The sequence below is a fragment of the Myotis lucifugus genome, unplaced genomic scaffold (genome assembly GCF_000147115.1).
Source record: "Myotis lucifugus unplaced genomic scaffold, Myoluc2.0 scaffold_246, whole genome shotgun sequence".
Taxonomy (NCBI): Eukaryota; Metazoa; Chordata; class Mammalia; order Chiroptera; family Vespertilionidae; genus Myotis; species Myotis lucifugus.
In genome coordinates this window covers 68,401-90,009 of record NW_005871294.1, presented here as the reverse complement: position 1 = coordinate 90,009, position 21,609 = coordinate 68,401, and the positions used below count along the sequence as shown (strand labels likewise).

At 41.3% G+C, this 21,609-nt stretch overlaps 2 protein-coding genes and 1 non-coding gene across 8 annotated transcripts in view; 2 read left to right on the top strand and 1 right to left on the bottom strand.

Moving 5' to 3' along the window:
- Positions 1 to 3,259, top strand: part of UNC13B (unc-13 homolog B) — a 142,219-nt gene extending 138,960 nt beyond the window's left edge. For 3 of the 6 annotated variants that reach the window (XM_023762459.1, XM_023762458.1, XM_023762460.1), the window contains 3 exons: positions 1,062 to 1,154; positions 1,335 to 1,494; positions 1,659 to 3,259. In XM_023762459.1, the coding sequence (XP_023618227.1) occupies positions 1,062 to 1,154; positions 1,335 to 1,494; positions 1,659 to 1,944 (539 nt within the window). In that variant the 3' untranslated portion in view covers positions 1,945 to 3,259. Of the gene's footprint in view, positions 1 to 199; positions 257 to 1,061; positions 1,155 to 1,334; positions 1,495 to 1,658 lie in introns of all 6 variants that reach the window. The other 3 variants (XM_006098711.3, XM_006098712.3, XM_014464319.2) reach the window with 3 other exon arrangements.
- Positions 3,260 to 5,490: 2,231 nt separating this feature from the next.
- Positions 5,491 to 21,609, top strand: part of LOC102442280 (phospholipid-transporting ATPase FetA-like) — a 77,306-nt gene continuing 61,187 nt past the window's right edge. The window contains exons 1-3 of the mRNA XM_023762469.1: positions 5,491 to 5,570; positions 16,347 to 16,390; positions 16,771 to 16,815. Of these exons, the coding sequence (XP_023618237.1) occupies positions 16,363 to 16,390; positions 16,771 to 16,815 (73 nt within the window). The 5' untranslated portion in view covers positions 5,491 to 5,570; positions 16,347 to 16,362. The remainder of the gene's footprint in view (positions 5,571 to 16,346; positions 16,391 to 16,770; positions 16,816 to 21,609) is intronic.
- On the bottom strand, positions 16,030 to 16,135 carry LOC111827920. The gene has a single exon (XR_002831670.1). It is a non-coding gene; the product is annotated as a U6 spliceosomal RNA (small nuclear RNA).

Sequence of the window (21,609 nt, the reverse complement as noted above, 5' to 3'; positions counted from 1 at the left end):
CCCATGAAGTCTGATTTGGAGTATTCAGGCACTGACCCCAGCTTTGTTACTTCTCTCTCCATCCTGCCCCATCTCTGTGCTCCCTCAGAATATGTGTAAAGCTGCTCTGAATGGCTGTTAACTCCTTAGACCACTAACTGATTCTTCTTTCTCTGTCCTACTGCTGCTACTACCTCTTGACTTTCCTGTCCTCACTCAGTGCATGATGGGAAAGGTATTAGGTTTACTGCTAATGAGGACATTCGGCCGGAAAAGGGTATGTTATAAACCATGCAGATATGAACCTAACATTGTCTAACACTGTCACCTGTGAACTAACATGAGCTGCTTATTTTTGGAGTGGAGGCACTAGGTGTCAAAGTTCAGAAGCTCTATCCCAAGTCTCAGAGATGGGCGTTGTATTCATACAGTCTGAGATGGGGTTAGCAATAGTCTGTCCTCAGAATTATCCCTTCCCTCCACCTTAGGACAAAGAAGTTTTATCTGGGTTCAGGGTACTGGTGTTTTTCAAAATAGAGTAAGGCCTCTGCTAGGGGGAACCTGCTAATGGGCCAGACATTGAGACTGGGGAGCTGTTTGTGGAGAGGTCCCAATTTGAGTAGGATAAAGTCTTTCTGAGCAGAGCAGCCTCCCAAGCAGGGGCCTCCAGGAATCCAGGGATAGGTGGGAGGTTACTGCTTTTGGCTAAAAGGGACCCACGTTGTTCCATTAAGACCATGGGATGGACATAGTTTCTAAAGACACAGGGTGGCAGCACTCTCCTTCTCCAACATCTGCAGCCTAGGAAATAGGAGAGGTTTGAGGAACCTGAGAGATTCCTGGTGCATTTTTAAAAGAAGTTTTGCATAATATCTTGTCAGCCTAACTTGTATTTTAATACACAGCCTCATTCTTTATCCCCTTTTATTCACTTCTCCCATGCTTACTTCCCCATGGCTATTGTGGATGATTGCTTCTCACTTGAGGGTATAGGGTGGTGGCCTCCTAACTCCTGTTTTATCTGGAGCAATTAGGCCTAAAATCTTCTTCAGTGGAGGATCATGTGTCCATCTGTCCCTCAGGGTCTGGTGTGGATGATCCTGTTGGAGAAGTCTCTATTCAGGTGGACTTGTTTACACATCCTGGAACTGGAGAGCACAAGGTCACAGTGAAAGGTGAGTGGCACGGACTTACAGGTCTCACACCTTTTCTTGCTCAGTGGCCTCATCAGTCAAAAGCAGAGCCTGTTAAACCCAGCCCTCCAGCTTGGCCCTCTTCTACGGGGAGTGCCACCTGGGGCTCAAGAACTGGGAACACTTGGTGCAGTCCCTCACAAGTTCCCCTTGTTTGGGCAGTGGTGGCTGCTAATGACCTCAGGTGGCAGACAGCGGGGATGTTCCGACCCTTTGTGGAAGTGACCATGGTTGGCCCACATCAAAGTGATAAGAAGAGGAAGTTCACAACCAAGTCAAAAAGCAACAACTGGGCCCCCAAGTACAATGAGACATTTCACTTGTAAGTTATGGGATGGGGATTTGCAGGACTGTGGGATGGGGGTGAACTGGGAGGTAAGGCTTGAGCGGGGAGAGGAGGGATGGGCTGAATGGCAGCTGGGGTGAATTCAGTTGAAGATCCCCTCATTTCTGGCCTCCTACCTTCCACTTACCCTGTGATCACAGCCTCCTGGGAAATGAAGAGGGGCCAGAAGCCTATGAATTGCAAATCTGTGTGAAGGATTACTGCTTTGCCCGGGAGGATCGTGTTCTAGGGCTGGCTGTGATGCCTCTGAGGGATGTGGCAGCCAAGGGCAGCTGTGCCTGCTGGTGCCCCTTGGGCCGGAAGATCCACATGGATGAGACAGGCATGACCATCCTCCGGATTCTGTCTCAGAGGAGCAATGACGAAGTGGCTCGAGAGTTTGTGAAGCTCAAATCGGAGTCTCGTTCCTTGGAGGAGGGGAGCTGAGCACCTGAGCTCCTGTGCCAACCAGATGGCACCCGTTCCACAAATCAGGGCCAGTGGGAGTTACTATGTAGCCAGCTTAGGTCCTCAGAGTTAAGAGGCTGACTTCTTCAGTTAAAGAAATTTAAGGAAATTTTGGGGTGATGGGAGTTTGGCTTTTCACAGAAAGGGTCATGAACCCCTGACCAGTAGGTCTGTGGTGCTAGGGGTTACTGCATAGGGATATTTTCCATAAAGAGAGAGGGACAGACATTTCCTAAAGTGTCACCCATTCTTGGTAGACACACCTCCACCCCACAGCCCATGTCTACTCCTCTCCCTACCGCACCTTATCCAGTTGGACCCCTGTGTACCAATCACTAGAAGAACAAGTATAGAGGGCCAGGAGCTTGTGCCTGGCTAGCTAAGTAGTCAGTTGAGCCTATAGGTATCACTGAGCCCTGTAGTCTGGATTGAAGGATAGCCAGGGCTGGAGCACACAGAATAGAATTCACACTGTCCCTTGAGCAGAATCCACTGGTTTTGTGTGCCTCCAGTGAGAAAAAGGCTTTGAAACTGAACAAGATACCTCTAGAAATGAGCTCTGTTAATCCCTTACCCAGTTCATATCTGTCGTGAACAGGAGCAGGTTCATATGGTGCTTCAGAGCCTTGAGCAGAATATTCTTTGGAACCCAAGTACCAGAGGCTACTTTCCCAGGAGTCCCTCTACCTCACTCCTGTAGGAAGGGAAGTGATGCTTCAGGACACGAGAGGCTGTTCTTGTGTGTATGCATCTGAGGACTAGTTGAAGGATCCAGGAGAAAGAACTATATTTCCTTCTTGGGTAGGCCCCGAACAAAGCCAAAATTTTTTGGAAATTAGTCTAGAAGGAGTTCTCCTCACTTATGGTCACTGCCTTCTGGCCGTCCTCCCCCTTGTAGAAAGAATCTAGCCTGTGACTTCACTCCTGTCATTAGGTCATCTGTGTCCCCCTCATGGATAGTCAGCCCCCTGGAAGAAACTTGGCCTATGATCCCTCTATACAGACTGGATGGAGGAGGGCCTCAACACTCCCGGGAGGTTAGAGACAAACTCTTGCAAGGGGTCATGTGGGCTTCCCAGGCCTTTGCTCAGAGAAATGACATGGTCCTTTAATATCCTTGGGAGCAGCTTCCTGGACTTCCTTCCTGGACTTTCTGAGGACTCTGCATTGACCACAGCTGTACTGGTCATTACATTAAACAAGAAATGAAGCATATTTGCTGTTGTTAATTATTGTATGTGCCATTGTTACAGGAGATTATTGGCTAGTCTGTAATAAATTATCTTATAGCAGCCTTTGGGGTCTTGTAATTCTGCTAAAGTGTGGAAAGTGGCAGAAATGACTATCCTATATAATGGCATATTTTGGACTAGTGGACTTTGCTGCTCTTCCCACCCCCTCCCCAAACCTACATCTCACTCACTCCTGCCCCTGCAAGTGGTGGATAAGCACCAAGCAGTAAAGCAGCCAGTGTGCTAGTATCTTGGCCTTAACCTGAGGCCAAACAGTCCAGTTAACAAAAGCATGAGACCCAGGGCATAAGCTTCCTGCAAAAGGCCCAGAAAATAGGAGATGACATGTGTGAAAACTAGTCCATGCTCTATCTTTCCTTTTCTAGAATCACGAGGCTTTTCTTCTAGGACAGACACAGCCTGGGCCATAAGGACAAGGCAAGGGCCTCCTGGGGAGAGATGTGTCTCCAGAGGTTGGGGAGGGTTGAGGCTGTGTGTGCAGGACAGAGGTGTAGGCCTAGGAGTGCACAGTGGCCTTTCATACAGGGAAATTTAAGGATAAAGTCTACTCCCAACAGGGAAGAAACAAGGTAAAAGTGAGGCCTCCTGGCATGGGAATCAGAGAAAGTGCTCACCTACTCTCAACTTGCACTGGTCACCACTTACAGAGTGGCACCCAAAGGGCACCCATTTATCCATTTACCTCATAGAGCAGGCCCCCAGCTAAGGCACATTAACTCAGGGAGTTATGTCTACTTTTCCAGCATTATCCAAATTCTCTGAAAAGGGGGCTAGTTTAGAGCCTCCCAGTTTCTTATTTCCATTTGCTTGCTAAATAAATCCTTACAATTCAGTTGCCCAGTCATTTTTAAACTTCTTCCTTTCCCAAACCAGTTGCCTATCATTTTTGCCTCAAACTTACCTTTTGGGCTTTTGTTTTGTGAAGCCCAAATTTATTTCTATTTAAAAATGCTCAAGAGACTTTAAAAAGGCCCAAAAGCCCAAAGGCGTCCAGGTTTAATTTAAGATCATCCTGACTTGGTGTCCGTCTGTTTCTCCTTTGTGAGGCATCAATTTGATCCTCCTTAATGAGACACATCGGTAATTCTAGTCGGATTGTGGTGACATCTTGTGACTCCCAGTATCGGTCATAAATGGCCATCAAGTTATGAACGATGAGAAACGTAATACCAGAAATAATCACGAGACGTCTGCAGATTTTACTTGAATATCCTTTCTGAATTATTCATCGCCACCAGGCCCAATGATGATCAATTTGAGTAGCGGACATCATGATGAGTGTCACCTGCAAAGACTGGTATTAAATGCAGCTCTTTCAGAAAGAAACCAGCAAACACCCTTCAAGATGAAACACCTCAAACTTACCTTTTGCATTCATTGTCTCACCTCAGTTACAATACCACAAGTGGCCCGGCGGACATGGCTCAGTGGTTGAACATCGACCTATGAACCAGGAGGTCACGGTTCAATTCCTGGTCAGGGTACATGCCCAGGTTGTGGGCCTCATCCCCAGTAGGGGGCATGCAGGAGGAGGCTGATCAATGATTCGCTCTCGTTATTGATGTTTCTATCTCCCTCTCCTTTCCTCTCTGAAATCAATAAAAATATATTTTAAAAGCAAAAACAAACACACAAAAAAACCCCCCCACAATACCACAAGTGGAGTAGTGGCTTGTAGTTCTTATTGGATTACTGCTGATCATCTGCCTCCATTCTGCCCCTGTCCTCTTCACACACTCTGGTCTCTTTCCTGTTAAAGCTATTCAGTAGTTACCTATCATAGTCTTTAGGCTGAAATTCCAAGACCCTTCAGGACAAGGGCAGGCACCCCTCACCGTCCTGTGGCTATTCTAAAGCACTTTCTTTGCAGTGGGGAAGGGGGGGAGGTTCCCCTATGCTCTCCTGCCCTCCCCTGCCGCTCACCCCCCGCCACACACACACTGCACTCCTATCCCTTACTGGAATATCCGCAGCCTTTTCCACTGCCTTCTGGGGTCTGACATCCTGACTTCCTTTAGGACCCAGCCAGTCCTGGACACCCTCCCCACAGTACTCTACATTGTTCTAATTTACTCGGTCTGCCTGCTCCCCATCAGCCTGGTCTATCCAAAGGCAGGGTCTGAGTATTTCATCTCCCTTCCCCATCTGCCAGTACAGAGAGGATGCCTAGGCACTTCAAAACCAGGCCTGCAGGACTCCTTTGGAAAGCCAGTGAGCGAGGGGGCGTGGCCGGAGGCGGGCTTGTGGGGGGAGGGGCGTGGTCGGGGGCGGGGCCTTGGGGATCCGCAGCGCGCCTGCGCAGGAAGGTGCGTTAAGATGGACGCCGCTGGAATGGACGTCTGCGTGGCGACGGTGAGCAAGAGGTGCCCGAAGGTGGCTCTGGAGAGGAGGTTATGGCCTTCTCCTTCCCAACGTTGAAGACTGTCCCCAAACTACCCGACATCCGTTCCCCTCCGTGTCCTTTTCAGTACCTGCCCGTCCCCGGACTGTAGTAAATCGTTCTCCCAGTCCTCCTCGCGGTTACTTCCCTTCCCTCTACTTGAATCTACGGGTTTTCCAGACACTCTAGGGCAGTGGTTCTCAGCCTTGGCTGCACATTAGAATCACCTGGGAATCTGTTTAAAATCCTGATTTCTGGGCCTCATCCTCCGGAAATTCTGTTTCTTTGTTATGGGGTGGGGCCACAACATTAGTAACAAAGAAACAGAATTTCCGGAGGATGAGGCCCAGAAATCAGGATTTAAAAAAGATTCCCAGGTGATTCTGATGTGCAGCCAAGGTTGAGAACCACTGCGCTAGGGGAAATGTCCAGATGCCTAGCAAAGGGGATCTTTATCCCACATATGCCGCCCACGGGGCACCCATTTATCCAGTCACCTCACAGAGCCGGCCCCCAGCTAAGAAGGCACATTAACTCGGGGAGTCTAGTCTGTTTCTCCAGCACTGTCCAAATTCTCTGGGAAGGCATAAATCTTATACCATATTTGACTTAAAAGTGGCACATGTGTTGTAATTTCTTTCTCATAGGGCAGGGGACCTACTTCATAGGAAAAGTCAAACTCTGGCTACTCATGGTTAATAGGCTTGCAGATTTGACTTAGTAGCCAACTTTTAAAAAACATAATCACGTTTTAAAATGCAGATTTTTAGCTTTCTGAAAAAACTGAAGGGTCTGTTAACTCTTAGCTCATATTCTCACAAAGTGACAGGTGGTTGGAGCTGAGAAGCAACTGGTAAGTTAGTTTACTGCAGCTCATTATAGACTCCATTACTCCTTATTTTCTGATTTGTACTAAGCTTTACAGTTATTTGCCTGTTACTGGTAGGCATTTGTGTTTGTGATCCCTGATGTAGGACTTAATTTCTGAATCGATACTTTGAGCTCTTGATGGAAACTGATACACAAAGAGGCTGGAGTTGTGTTTAGGTTGTCCTTTGGTTTCTGTAATGCTCTGAGTAGGACCAGAGATCATCCTAGTCGCTAAAATCCAAGGTGAAATCTGAACTAAAGTCGTTTGTTTTTAAATAAGAGAATTCAACCAAAATATCTGTAGGTTGTTCCCTGGTATATTTGATCTTGAAGAAACCCACCGTGTTAACTCCTTTCTGATGAGGTCAGGGCAAAGTATTGTACCTTTTTGAATACTGGTTATAAAAAGGGCCGGGCTCTGGTCTATTCTGAAAGTGATGTCTCAGCGGTGCTGTCTCTGTGCCCAAACACACAGATGGTAACCCTCTTCTCTGAGGAATAGCAGGTCTCCTAATGTCAAGAGTGGGGGTGTTCTGCAGGTTGTATCTAATCAGAAGTAGAACAGGACCTTTCACAGTGGACTTTTAAAGAAGGGAAAATCATTTCTTTGAGCATAAGTGTATGACCCACCTACTCATTGTGAATATTTAGGTTAGCTCCCTGAATGAATCTGCCATACCCAGAAGCAGAATGGTAAAGCTGAAGAAATAACACGGAATAGTGGAGGTGGCATAATACTGTGAATACTGACCTCAGCTCTGCTACATACTAGTCAGGGATCCTTGATCGTTAATTTCTCAGAGGCTGTTTTGTGCATCTAGTAAATAGAGCAATAATTCCTGCCATGTTTACCTCAGAGGGATCAAATGGGCTCATTAAATGTGAAAGCACTTTGAAAACTACATTTTCTCTAAGTGTATAAGGCATTATTATTATTAATGACATTCTGGGTGCTGAATAACTTTCAAGGTGTTTGTCTTGCTGCTTCCAGGTTCAAAATCAAGGAATATTTTGCTGAGTACATCCTATGTTCCAGGTGCTCATCTAGGCATGGAGCCTAGCATTGAACAAAACAAAAACCCCTGTATAAATTTAGGAGTGAGTCATCAGCATATTGAGTGTCTACTAAGTACCCAGTGCAGTATAATAGCATGGCATAGTAGGAAGAATCTAGATTATGGATTTAAGTCTGCCTCTAATACAGCTGTGAGAGACTCCCTGTGTCAGACTGAACTTCCCCATCTGTAAAATAAAGAGGTTATACAGGGTAAACTCTAAGGTTCATTCCAGATAAAATGTGTTTCTTTAGAGATTCTAATTGCTAAAGTTCCTTACCCATAAGGAGTTAGTGTTCTGCTGGGATGATCAGACTAACAAAACTGAACAGTGATAGGACTTCAAGGACAACAGAGTGCTAATGTCACACTAGCTTCAGCACAATGGTGGTTACAACAGGATTTCTCTGTAGGTAATGGAGCATATAAAAAGATTTCCTGGACGACCAGCTAGACCCAGATGGCTGGGAAGCCTTGGATTAGAGGAAAGGAAGGAGACTCTATTGTAGATATTGGAAATTGAATTAATTGAAGTGCAAAGGAGAAGGACATGCCATTCATTGTTGTCCTAGTATCTAAGGCAGAATCCTTGCAGAAAAACGATTGCATTCAAATATGTTTAACTGAAGAGAGTTTAACCAAAGGGCTATTTACAGAGGTATAGTCAGTATTAAAAATAACTAGAACGGAATGGTGAAACACAACAGTGGCAAATCAGTAGCACTCCTCAGCCTGAAGGGAAAGAGGAGAGAGTGTTGTTACCCAGAGCCTAGCTCGAGCTATAGTCTGAAAGAGCTATGGCCATAAGTGCTAAGCAGCCACTCTAAGAATTTAACAAGGCAGAGAGGCAGAAAAACAAATGCCCTAACCTTTCTTCCTGTCCTCCAGTCTTCAGCTAGTACTTCCCATTGGTAAAACCCAACAGAAGCCCAGGGACAAGGTAGTCTGGGTGATGTAATTCATAGAGGTCAGCTTCCCAGAATAGCACAGAGGGAGTTAAGCAGGAGGAGACAGCAAACACAATATCAAGGGAAGGAAAAGTCACCACTATGCACTTTTCCCTCTCTGTTTAAATTCAAAATCTACTCTAAGACTTAGTCTCCTTAGCTGTGAAGTGGGGATAGTAAAGCCTTTGTCCCAAGGTGATTGTGAGGATTCTGATATGAGATATGAAGGTGCCCAGCACAAGGCCTGATACATATTAGAGGCTCAATATATTTTAGTCCCTTTCTTCCTTTCTGAACATGCCTAAATGACTCCTTGGCTGAAATACATTTTTCAGTCAAGGTCTCAAAGTGTGGTTGGAACTGAGTTAATGAAGTTAGAATAGTAGGAGGTGAAGTCACAACATGTAGGTCCCTCTGGCCTATTGTAATGACTGGCTTTTAACAGGAGTAAGGTAAGAAGTCATTGGAAAGTTCTTCAGGATAGTGTGACTTCTGACATCAGGGTTCCTATCATTCACTTGTGTGTTCATTCAAAAATATTTATTTAGAACATACCACATGCTAGGCACTGTTTTAGGTACTGGAGATGCATTGATATATAGTTCCTACCCTTGAAGACAATGTGGCCTTATGAAGGAGACAGACAATTTCAATTTCAGATATAAATGTTAAGATAGGAGTGAACATAGATTGTACCACAGGAGCTCATAGTAAGGACACCTGACCCATCCTTAAAAGGCATCCGAGCCCTAACTGGTTTGGCTCAGTGGACAGAGCGTCAGCCTGCGGACTGAAGGGTCCCGGGTTCGATTCCGGTCAGGGGCATGTACCTTGGTTGCGGGCACATCCCTAGTGGGAGGTGTGCAGGAGGCAGCTGATTGGTGTTTCTCTCTCGTCGATGTTTCTGGCTCTCTATCCCTCTCCCTTCCTCTCTGTAAAAAATAAAATATTTTTTAAAAAGGCATCTGAAGAAGACAATGTAAGCTTAATATTACCCAATAGCACTTAACCAGGTCTAAACAGAAGAAAATGGAGTTCTAGCATTTGGAGTAATATGTGCACTTGGAATAAATAAATAAAAAGGTGGTGGTGTGCTGGGAATTATAGGTATTTTATATTTACTGGACAGTTGGCTTTGAGCAGGAGGATGGTGAGCAATAAGACTAGTAAAGTAGGCACGGACATGCTCCCAGGAACAAGCTGGAATTACAACTGAAATACAGAAAGGCTTCCTGAATAATCAATGGAAAACTCAACAGGAGAGAACCCTGATATCCAAGGACCAAACGTGGAGACCGCATAGAGACTGGTAGGAGGGCAGAGGCATGAAAGGGCTGGCCGTGCACCCACAGATGGCAACTGAAGTCCCAGAGAGATATCTCAGCTGGGGAGATGAGGCGGGTGCTACTGAGAACTCTGGGATCTAATCCCGAAGCTGGGCTCCCCAGCAGAGAGCACCAAACTGAGGAGGGTACCCACATAACATCTAGCTGTGAAAAGCAGTGGGATACTGTGCCAGGGAGTGGCAGCTGAAAGTTCAGGCACCCTCTTAAAGGGCCAGTGCACAAAAATTCCCTGTGTAGCCACCCACCTTGTGCTCTGGCAGAGGGAGGGTGAAGTGGACTGGAGCTATGAGAGCAGAACCCAGGACTGGGGACTCGGGGAATAGAGCTCAGAAAGCAGACACCCCAAGTTTCCTGAGCTGAGTCATTCCCTCACACAACAGAGGACATCTTTCCCACATAGATATCTGCCTTGCCTGGGAGAAGACAGTGGACACACCCTATTGGAAAACACCTTGCCCTGAGGCCACTTAAGAGATAAGTAACAGCCTCCAGGTAGAAGCAACTGCCCCACCCTGTTGAAAAAAAAACACTTGCCATACCTGAGGACGATTGCCTGGGGGCAGTTCAAGTCGGAATCCTATTAGTCTGTAGACAGAGGCAATCTCTGGAGGCTTTGAGTCTTTGCCTGATCCAATTTCAGAAACATCCTTTAACACTGTCCTGCACTAGAGATTGAGCGGTATAGAGCAGTGATGGCGAACCTATGACACGCATGTCAGAGGTGACACGCGAACTCATTTTTTTGGTTGATTTTTCTTTGTTAAATGGCATTTAAATATATAAAATAAATATCAAAAACATAAGTCTCTGTTTTACTATGGTTGCAGATATCAAAAAATTTCTATATGTGACACGGCACCAGAGTTAAGTTAGGGTTTTTCAAAATGCTGACATGCCGAGCTCAAAAGGTTCGCCATCACTGGTATAGAGGATCTACCTAAAACGTCACAAACCCAAACAGACAACCAAAATGAAACAAAACCCCCAAATGAAAGAACCAGCAAATTCTCCAGAAGAAGAGATAAATGAAGCAGAGATAAGAAATTTATCTGAAACAGAGTGCAGAGTAATGATGTTAAAAATGCTCAACAGTATGAAAAAAGATATAGTAACTATGAAAAAAGAACAGTCTGAGATAAAGAATGACATAACACAAATAACACATTGGAAGGAATACTCAGCAGATTAGGGGAAGCTGAGGATCCAATCAGTGAATTAGAAGACAGAGTTGGAAATATCATTCATTTAGAGAACCAAAAAGAAAAATAATAATTAAAAAACAGGAGGACAACTTAAGGGAGCTGTGGGACAATGTGAAACATAACATAACAATATTAGAATAGTAGGTGTGTCAGAAGAGGCAGAAAGGGAGAAAGGAATAGAGAAGGTGTTTGAAGAAATAATGGTAGAAAACTTCCCTAACCTGGTAAAGGAAAAAGTCACACAAGTTTAGGAGGCACAGAGAACCCCAAACAAGAAGAACCCAAACAGACTCACACCCAGACACATCATAATTAAAATGCCAAAAATTAAAGGCAGCAAGAGAAAAGAAAACTATTACCTACAAAGGAGTTCCCATAAGGCTGACACCTGACTTCTCACCAGAAACTCTACAGGCCAGAAGGGAATGGCATGAAGTACTCAAGTTAATGGAAAGCAAGGTTCTGAGACCAAGATTACTATAGCCAGCAAGGCTGTCATTCAAAATAGATGATTAAATAAAGAGCTTCCCAGACCCCTCCCCCCCAAAAAAATGGCTAAAGGAGTTCATCACCACCAAGCCAGCATTACAAGAAATGCTAAAGGGATTGCTGTAAGGGATTGCTGAGAAGAAACAGAGAGAAACCTAGCCATACAGAATTAAAATGGCTATAAATAAGTCTCAATAATAACCCAAAATGTAAATGGATTAAATGCTCCAATCAAAAGGTGTACGGTAGCTGAATGGATACAAAAACATGACCCAACTATATGCTGTCTACAAGAGATCCACCTCAAAACAAAAGACACACACAGGATGAAAGTGAAGGGATGGAAAAATTTTTCCATGCAAATGGAAAAGAAAAAAAAAGCTGGAATAGCAATACTCATATCTGACAAAATGGACTTTAAAAGCATCATGCTAAGCGAAATAACCCAGTCAGAGAGAGATAAATATATGATCTCACTCATTTGTGGAATATAATGAACAACATAAACTGATGAACAAAAATAGAGCCAGAGGTGGGGAGGGAATATACTAGAATATAATAGAAGTAATCCTGTTATTTGCAGATTTTTAATATTCCCTACAACTTTTGTGATATCATACTATGTTAGTACAGTTTGGTAATATTATACTTAAAATCTTTTTATTCTTGAAATATTAAGGTTTTTTGCATGTAACATTATTATATTTAAAATAGTTTTTCTTGAAATTAAAAAAAAAAAAAGACGAGTAAAGTAAGCAGAAGCCAGGTTATGAAGGGGGAATTTAGACTTTCTCCTGAAGGCAGTGGTAGATTTTTAAGCAAAAAGACAGTATTTTAGAGAGATCACTCTGGGTAGGTAATAATGAAGTTATTTGAAATGGGGTTGTAGTGGAAGGTGAAAAGGTACAAAATGAGACGAAAAGGCTAAAGATGGTAGCCTGAACTTAGGGAGAAACTTTAGGGATAGAGGGAAGTAGATGACTATTCCAAGTTAACTCTCTATTAATGAAGGAGAATATACAGAATGTCATGATTCATTACCAGTGGGAGAGTGAAAGAGCATTGTCAAAGATAACAGATTTCTGGCTTGGGCACGTAGGTAAATCGTAGGACTAGTAACTGATGTTAAAGATCAGAAATATAAAAGCACAGATTTTGGGGTGTATGAAGGGTGGGAAAAGAGATGGTGATTTCAGTTTTGTAAATGTAATTTTTTTATTGTGGTAAAATACACATTAAGTAAACTTTGCCATTTTACCATTTTAAAGTGTACAGTTCAGTGACATTAAGTATATTCACAGTCTTGTGCAACCATCACTACCTAGTTCCAGAATGCTTTCATCACCCCAAAAGGAAACCCTAAGTAGCCCCATTAGGTAGTCACTCATCAGTACGTGCAGATTTTGAGGCATTTATGTGACATCCAAATATAGATGTTAAGTAGACATTTGGATATGTAGTACTGAAACCCAGGGTAAAATGTTAGGCTCAAATTACAGATTTTTGAATCATTAGCATGTAGATAGGGAGCTCTTAACCTGGGGCCACCACTGATATATATATATAGTAATTGAAATCATGGGGGTGATTAACAAAACTCAGAAAAAATGACCAGTGAAGGGGGAAAAAAAAAGAATGAGGATGATACCACGGATAACATTAAAGAGGTTCAATGGGTGTTATCTTGAGTACAAGACATAAAATTCATGTCTGCCTCAAGATAAGTAAAGGCTTTTAAAGGGCAATGGTATTTCCTACTTGTTAGTTTTACCTCACTTGGTTGCCTCTGCCCAACACATATTTCACAAATTCATTCATTTGTACTCTTAAATAAATTATCTCCTTAGTTTACTAGTCATACCTTTTTTCTTACTTAGTCTTCGGCCATTAGGTTGGTGGGGTAAGTATCATTACAAGTCAACAATAGAGTTAGCTAAGTTGTCAACAAGTGTGTGTGTATCTTGTGGATAAAGCAGCAGTTCTCGAAGTATGGGACTAGAACCAACAGCATCAGCATCACCTGAATTTGTAAGAAGTGTAAACTCTTGAACCCCACCACAAGAATGAGAACTCTGGGGTTGGGACCCAGCCTGTCAGGCGATTCTGACGCATTCTAAAGTTTGAAAACAACTGTGCTAGACTTCCTGGCCAGTGTTTTCAGTCTATAAATAAACCCGGGGTTCCTGGTTCTGTCTTTATCTTTTATATATAATCTGGATGGCAACATTTTGCAATGTCTGATGAATTAATTATTCATGAAAAAGTTGTCTTGGAACATTTTTATCCATCTGTGACCTTCGCCACTCTGAATTATAGATACAAATATTATTTCCTGCATATTATTTTCTCTTTTGATGTGCAGTAGTCATCTTCAACAATATACATTCTAAACTGTCCACTTACTAAAATGCTGTGAAAAGGAAATAGTTATTTCTGTAAACACCCTTTCTTACCCATCTTGTTCTTTGTTTTGGAATCTCCTGGTCTTATGCTGAGTCATATCCTTGGCTTTGGAGAGTATGAAATGAACCTCACTGAAATTGCATCCTTTTCTCTTCTCTTGAATCCAGAACCAAGCGTGGCCTTGCTTAGAGATGCAGTAATTATATACAAATCTCTTAGGTTTAGTAGCCATAGTCATGAAGAAACTAGAAGCTACAGACTGAATTTGGAAATAATTGATCTTGGTCATCAAGGCCAATTGAGGAAAGTTTTCAGCTTTTGCTAATCCAAGGGATAAGCCAGGTAATGCAGTGTTCTAATTGTCTCTGTCTTTCCAAGAAGTTTGTACCCTAAGTGAGGCCATGGATGATGTTTTATTTATTTTTGCATCTTTGACCATGTCACAACAATACATACTAGGCCAGTGATGGCGAACCTATGACACGCGTGTCACCTCTGAACTCATTTTTTTGGTTGATTTTTCTTTGTTAAATGGCATTTAAATACATAAAACAAATATCAAAAATATAAGTCTTTGTTTTACTATGGTTGCAAATATCAAAAAATTTCTATATGTGACACGGCACCAGAGTTAAGTTAGGGTTTTTCAAAATGCTGACACGCCGAGCTCAAAAGGTTCGCCATCACTGTAGTAGGCACTCAATAAACACTTGCCAAATTTAATTCAGAAGTTAGATAAAGATTTTAATTGTGGCTCTACCTCTAAGCCACTGCGAGTTAATTGACCTCTGATTTCCTCATCTCTAAAACAGATCTAATAAGTTTTGCTCTGTCTACTTCCCAGTGTCTTTATAAGAATTTAAAGATAGAATATATATGAAGTACTCTTTAAAAGTCCAGAGAGCTCTGTAAAGGTGAAATTACATAACCATTTTGACTCAGATGCTCTCTACCTTAGAGGAATAATTGGTTCATTCTGAATTGTGGAGAGAGAACTCAGCACAGTGGGCTGGAAGTCAGGAGGTCCTTATTCTAGTTCTGATTTTCTTTAAATTCTTTGGCTCTTAGTCTCCTTTGATCTCAAATGAGGAAGCAGAGATCAGATTGGTTCCCAACCTTGGCAACACATTGGAATCACGTGATGCTGAAAAATACTGATGCCTGGAAGCCACTCCAATATATTTAATTTAATTGGTCTGGGGAAAATTCTGGGCCTTGAGATTTTTTTAAATTTCCTGTGTGCAACCAAGGTTTTGCATTTTTTAAATCAGCAAAACCATGCAGTTAGATAAAATCTTACACAAAAATCCAGGCTACAACATACATACCAGTGGAGCTTCTGCAGTTGCTGTTTTAGGACATTAAGCTCCAACTGCCAATCCCTTTTTCTTGTGTCCCATTTTAGAATTCATGCTTCATGGAGCACTGTTAGAAAACCATTGTAACAGACAATTTTCAAAATCGTTTACAGGTACAAAACAATGTTAGGACCTTATGCTTTCTCACGAGAGCTATGTTCTGTGTTTTTCTTAACACCAATTTGATTCATTGTCAGACTGATTATTACGGAGGTTAGCTTTTCATTTACTTCCTTCTGATTACCCTAACTCTTTTGCCTCAAGATGATGATGAGTCTAAAATTCTTGCTGCCACCCTCCCCAGAGAGTCTGATCCCATTCATCCAGGGAGGGAGTCAGGTGTCTATGTTTTCCACAAGGACTTTTCATGTCTCTTTGAAACAGTTGATCTATGGACCACACTTTTGGGAAAGATTGCTCTAAGAGTTTTGGGTCAAAAGTAAATAAGGGATGCTGAAGTGTTGGGACAGATTAATGGATTTCCCCCTGAGCTCAGTGCCTGATCTATCAAAGAGGAGCATCTGGGTATTTAAGACTTTATTTTTTTTATTTTTTATTTTTTGTATTTAAGACTTTAAATTGTACTCCTTCTTATTTGACCATAGTTCTCAGTTACTGCCCTAAAAACCCACTTCACAACCATCTCTTCATCTGTGGCCAAGTCTATAAAGAGATGATATAGAATAGTAGTCAAGAGCAGTCAGGCAAGCAGGGGTTCAAATCTACCACTGTAACTACCACGTTCTGATTGTATGATCCTGAGTAAATCACTTAATCTTAAGCCTCAGGGTATATATTTGTGCAGGGGCCATGCTAATCTTCTCTGTATCGTTCCAATTTTAGTATATGTGCTGCCGAAGCGAGCACTATATTTGTAAATAAATAAATAAATAAAAATAAGAAGAAGAGGAAGGGGAGGGGGAGGACCACCCTCTTTCTAGGCCCAGGTGTTAGTGAAAATTACACAAGATTAAATGTGTAAAGCACATAGTACACAGTAAATTTTGATAAATGGTAGATATTATTATATCAGCAGGACCTGGACTAACTGACAAGGAGTTTTTTGTTTTATTCTTAGGTGGTGTTTCCCTGAGATGAGATACATAAAACTTTATATTTCAGGTAAGTGCTCAGCTTATATCCGCTGAGATATCCGGAGTTCACCAATCAATAATAGTATTTGCTTAGTACTACACTGTCCCATGTTCCACCCACAAAGCCAAGAAATTGACCGCGTGTGCTCTCAGAGCATTCATTAAAGTATTGAATGAAGCTCACCAAGAAACTTTTAACAATTTTGGATCTCTAAGAAATTTCTTAGTGCAAAACACAGGCTTGACTTCCCTCTGGATGGGCTTAAGACTATTTGTGTGTGTGTGTGTGTGTGTGTGTGTGTGTGTGTGTGTGTGTGTAAAGGTGTGAAGAAAAAATTTATCTAAGTGGTTCTTACCATTGGTGATATTACTTCACATTTGAGAGTAATGTTTGAATGTTCTTTTTAGAGGGAAGTGAGAGGAACATTCTACCTGAAGACTTGAGGCAGACAGGTAAGTGATTTAATTTTCAAGTTGTTTAAAACAGAAAGCTATGATAACAATGGTGGAAATAGGTTTTTTAAAATATATTTTTGTATTTTTTATTTTTAAAAAAATATACTTTTATTAATTTCAGAGAGGAAGGGAGAGGGAGAGAGAGATAGAAACCTCAATGATGAGGGAGAATAATTGATCAGCTGCCTCCTGCACACCTCCTAGTGGGGATGGAGCCCACAGCCCCGGCATGTGCCCTTGACTGGAATTGAACCCAGGACCCTTCAGTCCGCTCTATCCACTAAACCAAACCAGCTAAGGCTCAATTCTTTTGGATATGTACCCACAAAAGGAATTGCTTGATTATATGGTAATTCTATTTTTAATTTTTAGAGGAACCACCATACTGTCTTCCGTAACAGCGGTACCATTTTACATTTTCACCAACAATGCTTAGATGCTTAATATATATTTATAGAGTGAGTGGTGAAAAATTTTGATGTTGAAAATATGTCCATTCTCCAAATTAATCTACAATTTGAAGGACTTCAATCTAAAAGTCGCACAGGAATTTTTAGGACATGACATATTGATTTCAATATTCTTTAGGAGAAAATGTAAGGATAGCATAAAAATATTAAAGAAGGACAAGGAGATTTTTCCTACTAGATATCAAAACATAACCATGAACAATGATTACCTCTGGAGAGAGAAGTGGGAAAAAGGGATGTGGTGAATATTGTGAAAAGAATCCCTAACTTAAAACAAAATTCAAGTTGTGGCACATTCTATAAAACAACTGTCCAGTAACCTTCAAAAGTATTAAGATAACAAAAAAAAAAAAAAGAAGGAATGAGGAACAGTCTCATGTTGGAGGAAATATACAACTAAATACAATGTGGGATCCTGTAATTTTTAAAAAGTACATTAGTGGAAAGAATTGGTTAAAAAATAAATAGTTTATTCACTTCAGTTAATGGTATTATGCCAAGGTTAACTTCTTAGTCTGTTAATGGTTCTATGGTTCTATAAGATGTTAACATAAGAGTAAGATGGGGGAAAGGTATATGGAAATTCTCTATGCTATTTTTGGAAATCTTCTGAAAATTAAAAATTATCTCAAAATAAAACATTTTTTAAAATGTAGTGACCCAAATTGTACCGACTCTTTCAATAAGGGTATTTTAAAAATTACTTTTCCGAGTAATACAGGAGAGTATTTCCTATACAGTTGATATAGTCTCTTTAATTTTTAGGTCTTTTTTATATATTGAATAGATACAAAGTTTATAACATGTGTAAATTGTAAAGGGCAACAATACGATGAGCACAAGTGTGGCTGGAAGCTCTCAGCATGCTTTTCTCAATCCCTTCCCTCCTCCCTCTCCCTGACTTCTATTCTGAATTCTATGTTTTTCATTCTCTTGCTTCTTACAGGCTTACTATGAAAATATGTATCCCTAATGATATAGTTTTGCATGATCTTTATGAAAATGGATTAGTACTGTCCATCTTTTTTTTTCAGTTTGATTTTTCGTAAATATTATATTCCTGAGATTTAACAGCGTTAATGTGTATAACTCTAGTTCACTCATCTTCACTATTACATAGCTTTCATTGTATGAACATACCACAAGTTATTTTTCTATTCACCATTAATAGCTATTTGGTTGGTTTCAAGTTTTGCTGTTATGATCAGTGCTACTGCACAACATCCTTGTATATGCCATTTTATGAGTTTCCCTAGAGCAGTGGTCGGCAAACTCATTAGTCAACAGAGTCAAATATCAACAGTACAATGATTGAAATTTCTTTTGAGAGCCAAAGTTTTTAAACTTAAACTATATAGGTAGGTACATTGTTATTAACTTAATTAGGGTACTCCTAAGCTGGCCTTTGCTAAAAACGTCCTCAATCTGATTGAGGTACGTTCGCTGAGGTCGACCCCTTCCAACTTTCCCATCCACACTCGTCTTGTATACTTGTTTCGTCTATCTCCTTTCGTTCATCCTCTCTGTATGTCCAAACCATCTCAACATACCTTTCTCAATCCTCGACACTACATCTTCTTTCACTTCACAACGTTCCCTAAAATTAACTTAATAAACTTTAAAGTTTTAACTCTTAGTTAAACTATAGGTACCTTGAATAAAACTTGATATCATACTTAATAACGATATTATTTATTGATAAAATTAAATTCTTTACAATTTACTTTACAATATCCATAAAATTAAATCATGACAATGACTGACAAACACTAATGTGAACAATGGCCTTGCATCTCCTTGGAAAGTTTGGGTAAGTCAGGTTTGTATGTTGTTGTTTTTAATTTTAGGCATGATTCCAGGTTCTCATCAATAAGACGACTTCTCAATTTACTCTTGATAAGGTTCATGCTTGAAAATGATTGTTCGCATAAATATGTAGACCCGAATAAGGAAAGAACAGCAAACGCTAGTTTTTTCAGTTGATTATATGAGTCAGGAATACTATTCCAGGTGTTAAAAATCAACATATCTTCCTTCTCCAGGTCTTTCAAAGCAGACCACTTGTACTGTGAACTAAGTTCACATTTGTTTTTCTCCAATATTTCTTTATCAGCACAAAGACGTTCAAATTTCAAGCTCCACAGTTCTTTGTTTTTTAAATCCAGCAATTGCATTTCAAAGTTGCCAATGTCAATATAATAATAAAGCCACCAACACAAAATAATTACTATTCTTAAATTGATGACAAAAATACCTGTAGGATTTGCAGCTGGTTGGAAAAATACAGGTAATTTTATGCTTTGAGTAGGTACTTTTGTCACCTGCGTGCGCGGACGCGACTAGCACTAACCACTGCACATGAGATTGCTGACTGACTGGCTCACTCAACTCGTTCATGAACCGCGCGCGCCTCGCCTCCTCCGCGCTGTGTATCCCGCGTTTCCCGTCACCCAACCGACCGACCTACCGACACCCCCCACTTCTTCTAACGCCACTTCTTCAAAATAGACTCGCCCAGGCCGAAAACCGACTTCTGTGCATGGGCCACAAAGTTTCAATCACACTGTACGTGTGCACCCACACGTGGTATTTTGTGGAAGAGCCACACTCAAGGAGCCAAAGAGCCGCATGTGGCTCACGAGCTGCGGTTTGCCGACCACTGTCCTAGAGTATATACCTAAAAATGGACTTATAGGGTAAATGCTCCATCAACTTTACTAGGTAAGACCAAATTGTTTTCCAAAGTGGTTATCTGATTTTTAATATCACCAACAATATGTAAGTGTTCTGGACGTTCCATTTTCTCTCCAACACCATATTATTAAGACTTTAAATATTTTGCCAATCTGGCAGGCATATATATTAAAATTATAAAGCCTTGCCATTTATTGATTGACTTCTTTGTGCCAAGCAAAGTGGCAGACATTTTCATACCTTGTTTAATTTTATCCTCTCTCAATTCTTCCTCTCAACCCCATAATGGGAACTAATGCCATTCTTAGTGTGTAACACATAATTACCCCTCAACCACTCTCTGAAAAATTTATTTCTTAGTGGGTCTTTCTCTTTCACGTAGCTGCCTAATTTTTTATTTCCTGTTTTATTATTTATTTTATTTTATTTTATTTTATTTTTTAATATATTTTATTGATTTCTTACAGAGAGGAAGGGAGAGAGATAGAGAGTTAGAAACATCGATCAGCTGCCTCCTGCACATCTCCCACTGAGGATGTGCCCGCAACCCAGGTACATGCCCTTGACCGGAATCGAACCTGGGACCCTTCAGTCCGCAGGCCGACGCTCTATCCACTGAGCCAAACCGGTTTCGGCAATTTTATTTTATTTTTTTAATTAAACCTTTATTGTTCAGATTATTACAGTTGTTCCTCTTTTTTCCCCCCATAGCTCCTCTCCACCCAGTTCCCACCCCACTCTCCGCCCTCACCCCTTGCCCCAATGTCCTCATCCATAGGTGCATGATTTTTGTCCAGTCTCTTCCCGAATCCCCCACACCCCTTTCTCCCCCAAGAATAGTCAGTCCACTCCCTTTCTATGCCCCTGATTCTATTATAATCACCAGTTTATTCTGTTCATCAGATTATTTATTCACTTGATTTTTAGATTCACTTGTTGATGTGTATTTGTTGTTCATAATTTGTATCTTTACCTTTTTCTTCTTCTTCCTCTTCTTAAAGGATACCTTTCAGCATTTCATATAATACTGGTTTGGTGGTGATGAACTCCTTTAGCTTTTCCTTATCTGTGAAGCTCTTTATCTGACCTTCAATTTTGAATGATAGCTTTGCTGGATAAAGTAGTCTTGGTTGTAGGTTCTTGGCATTCATCACTTTGAATATTTCTTGCCACTCCCTTCTGGCCTGCAAAATTTCTGTTGAGAAATCAGCTGACAGTCGTATGGGTACTCCCTTGTAGGTAACTGACTGTCTTTCTCTTGCTGCTTTTAAGATTCTCTCTTTGTCTTTTGCTCTTGGCATTTTAATGATGATGTGTCTTGGTGTGGTCCTCTTTGGATTCCTTTTGTTTGGGGTTCTCTGCGCTTCCTGGACTTGTAAGTCTATTTCTTTCACCAGGTAGGGGGAGTTTTCTGTCATTATTTCTTCAAATAGGTTTTCAATATCTTGCTCTCTCTCTTCTTCTGACACCCCTATAATTCGGATGTTGGTACGTTTGAAGCTGTCCCAGAGGCTCCTTACACTATCTTCGTATTTTTGGATTCTTTTTTCATTTTGCTATTCCGGTTGGGTGGTTTTGGCTTCGTTGTATTTCATATCTTTGATTTGAATCTTGCAATCCTCTAGTC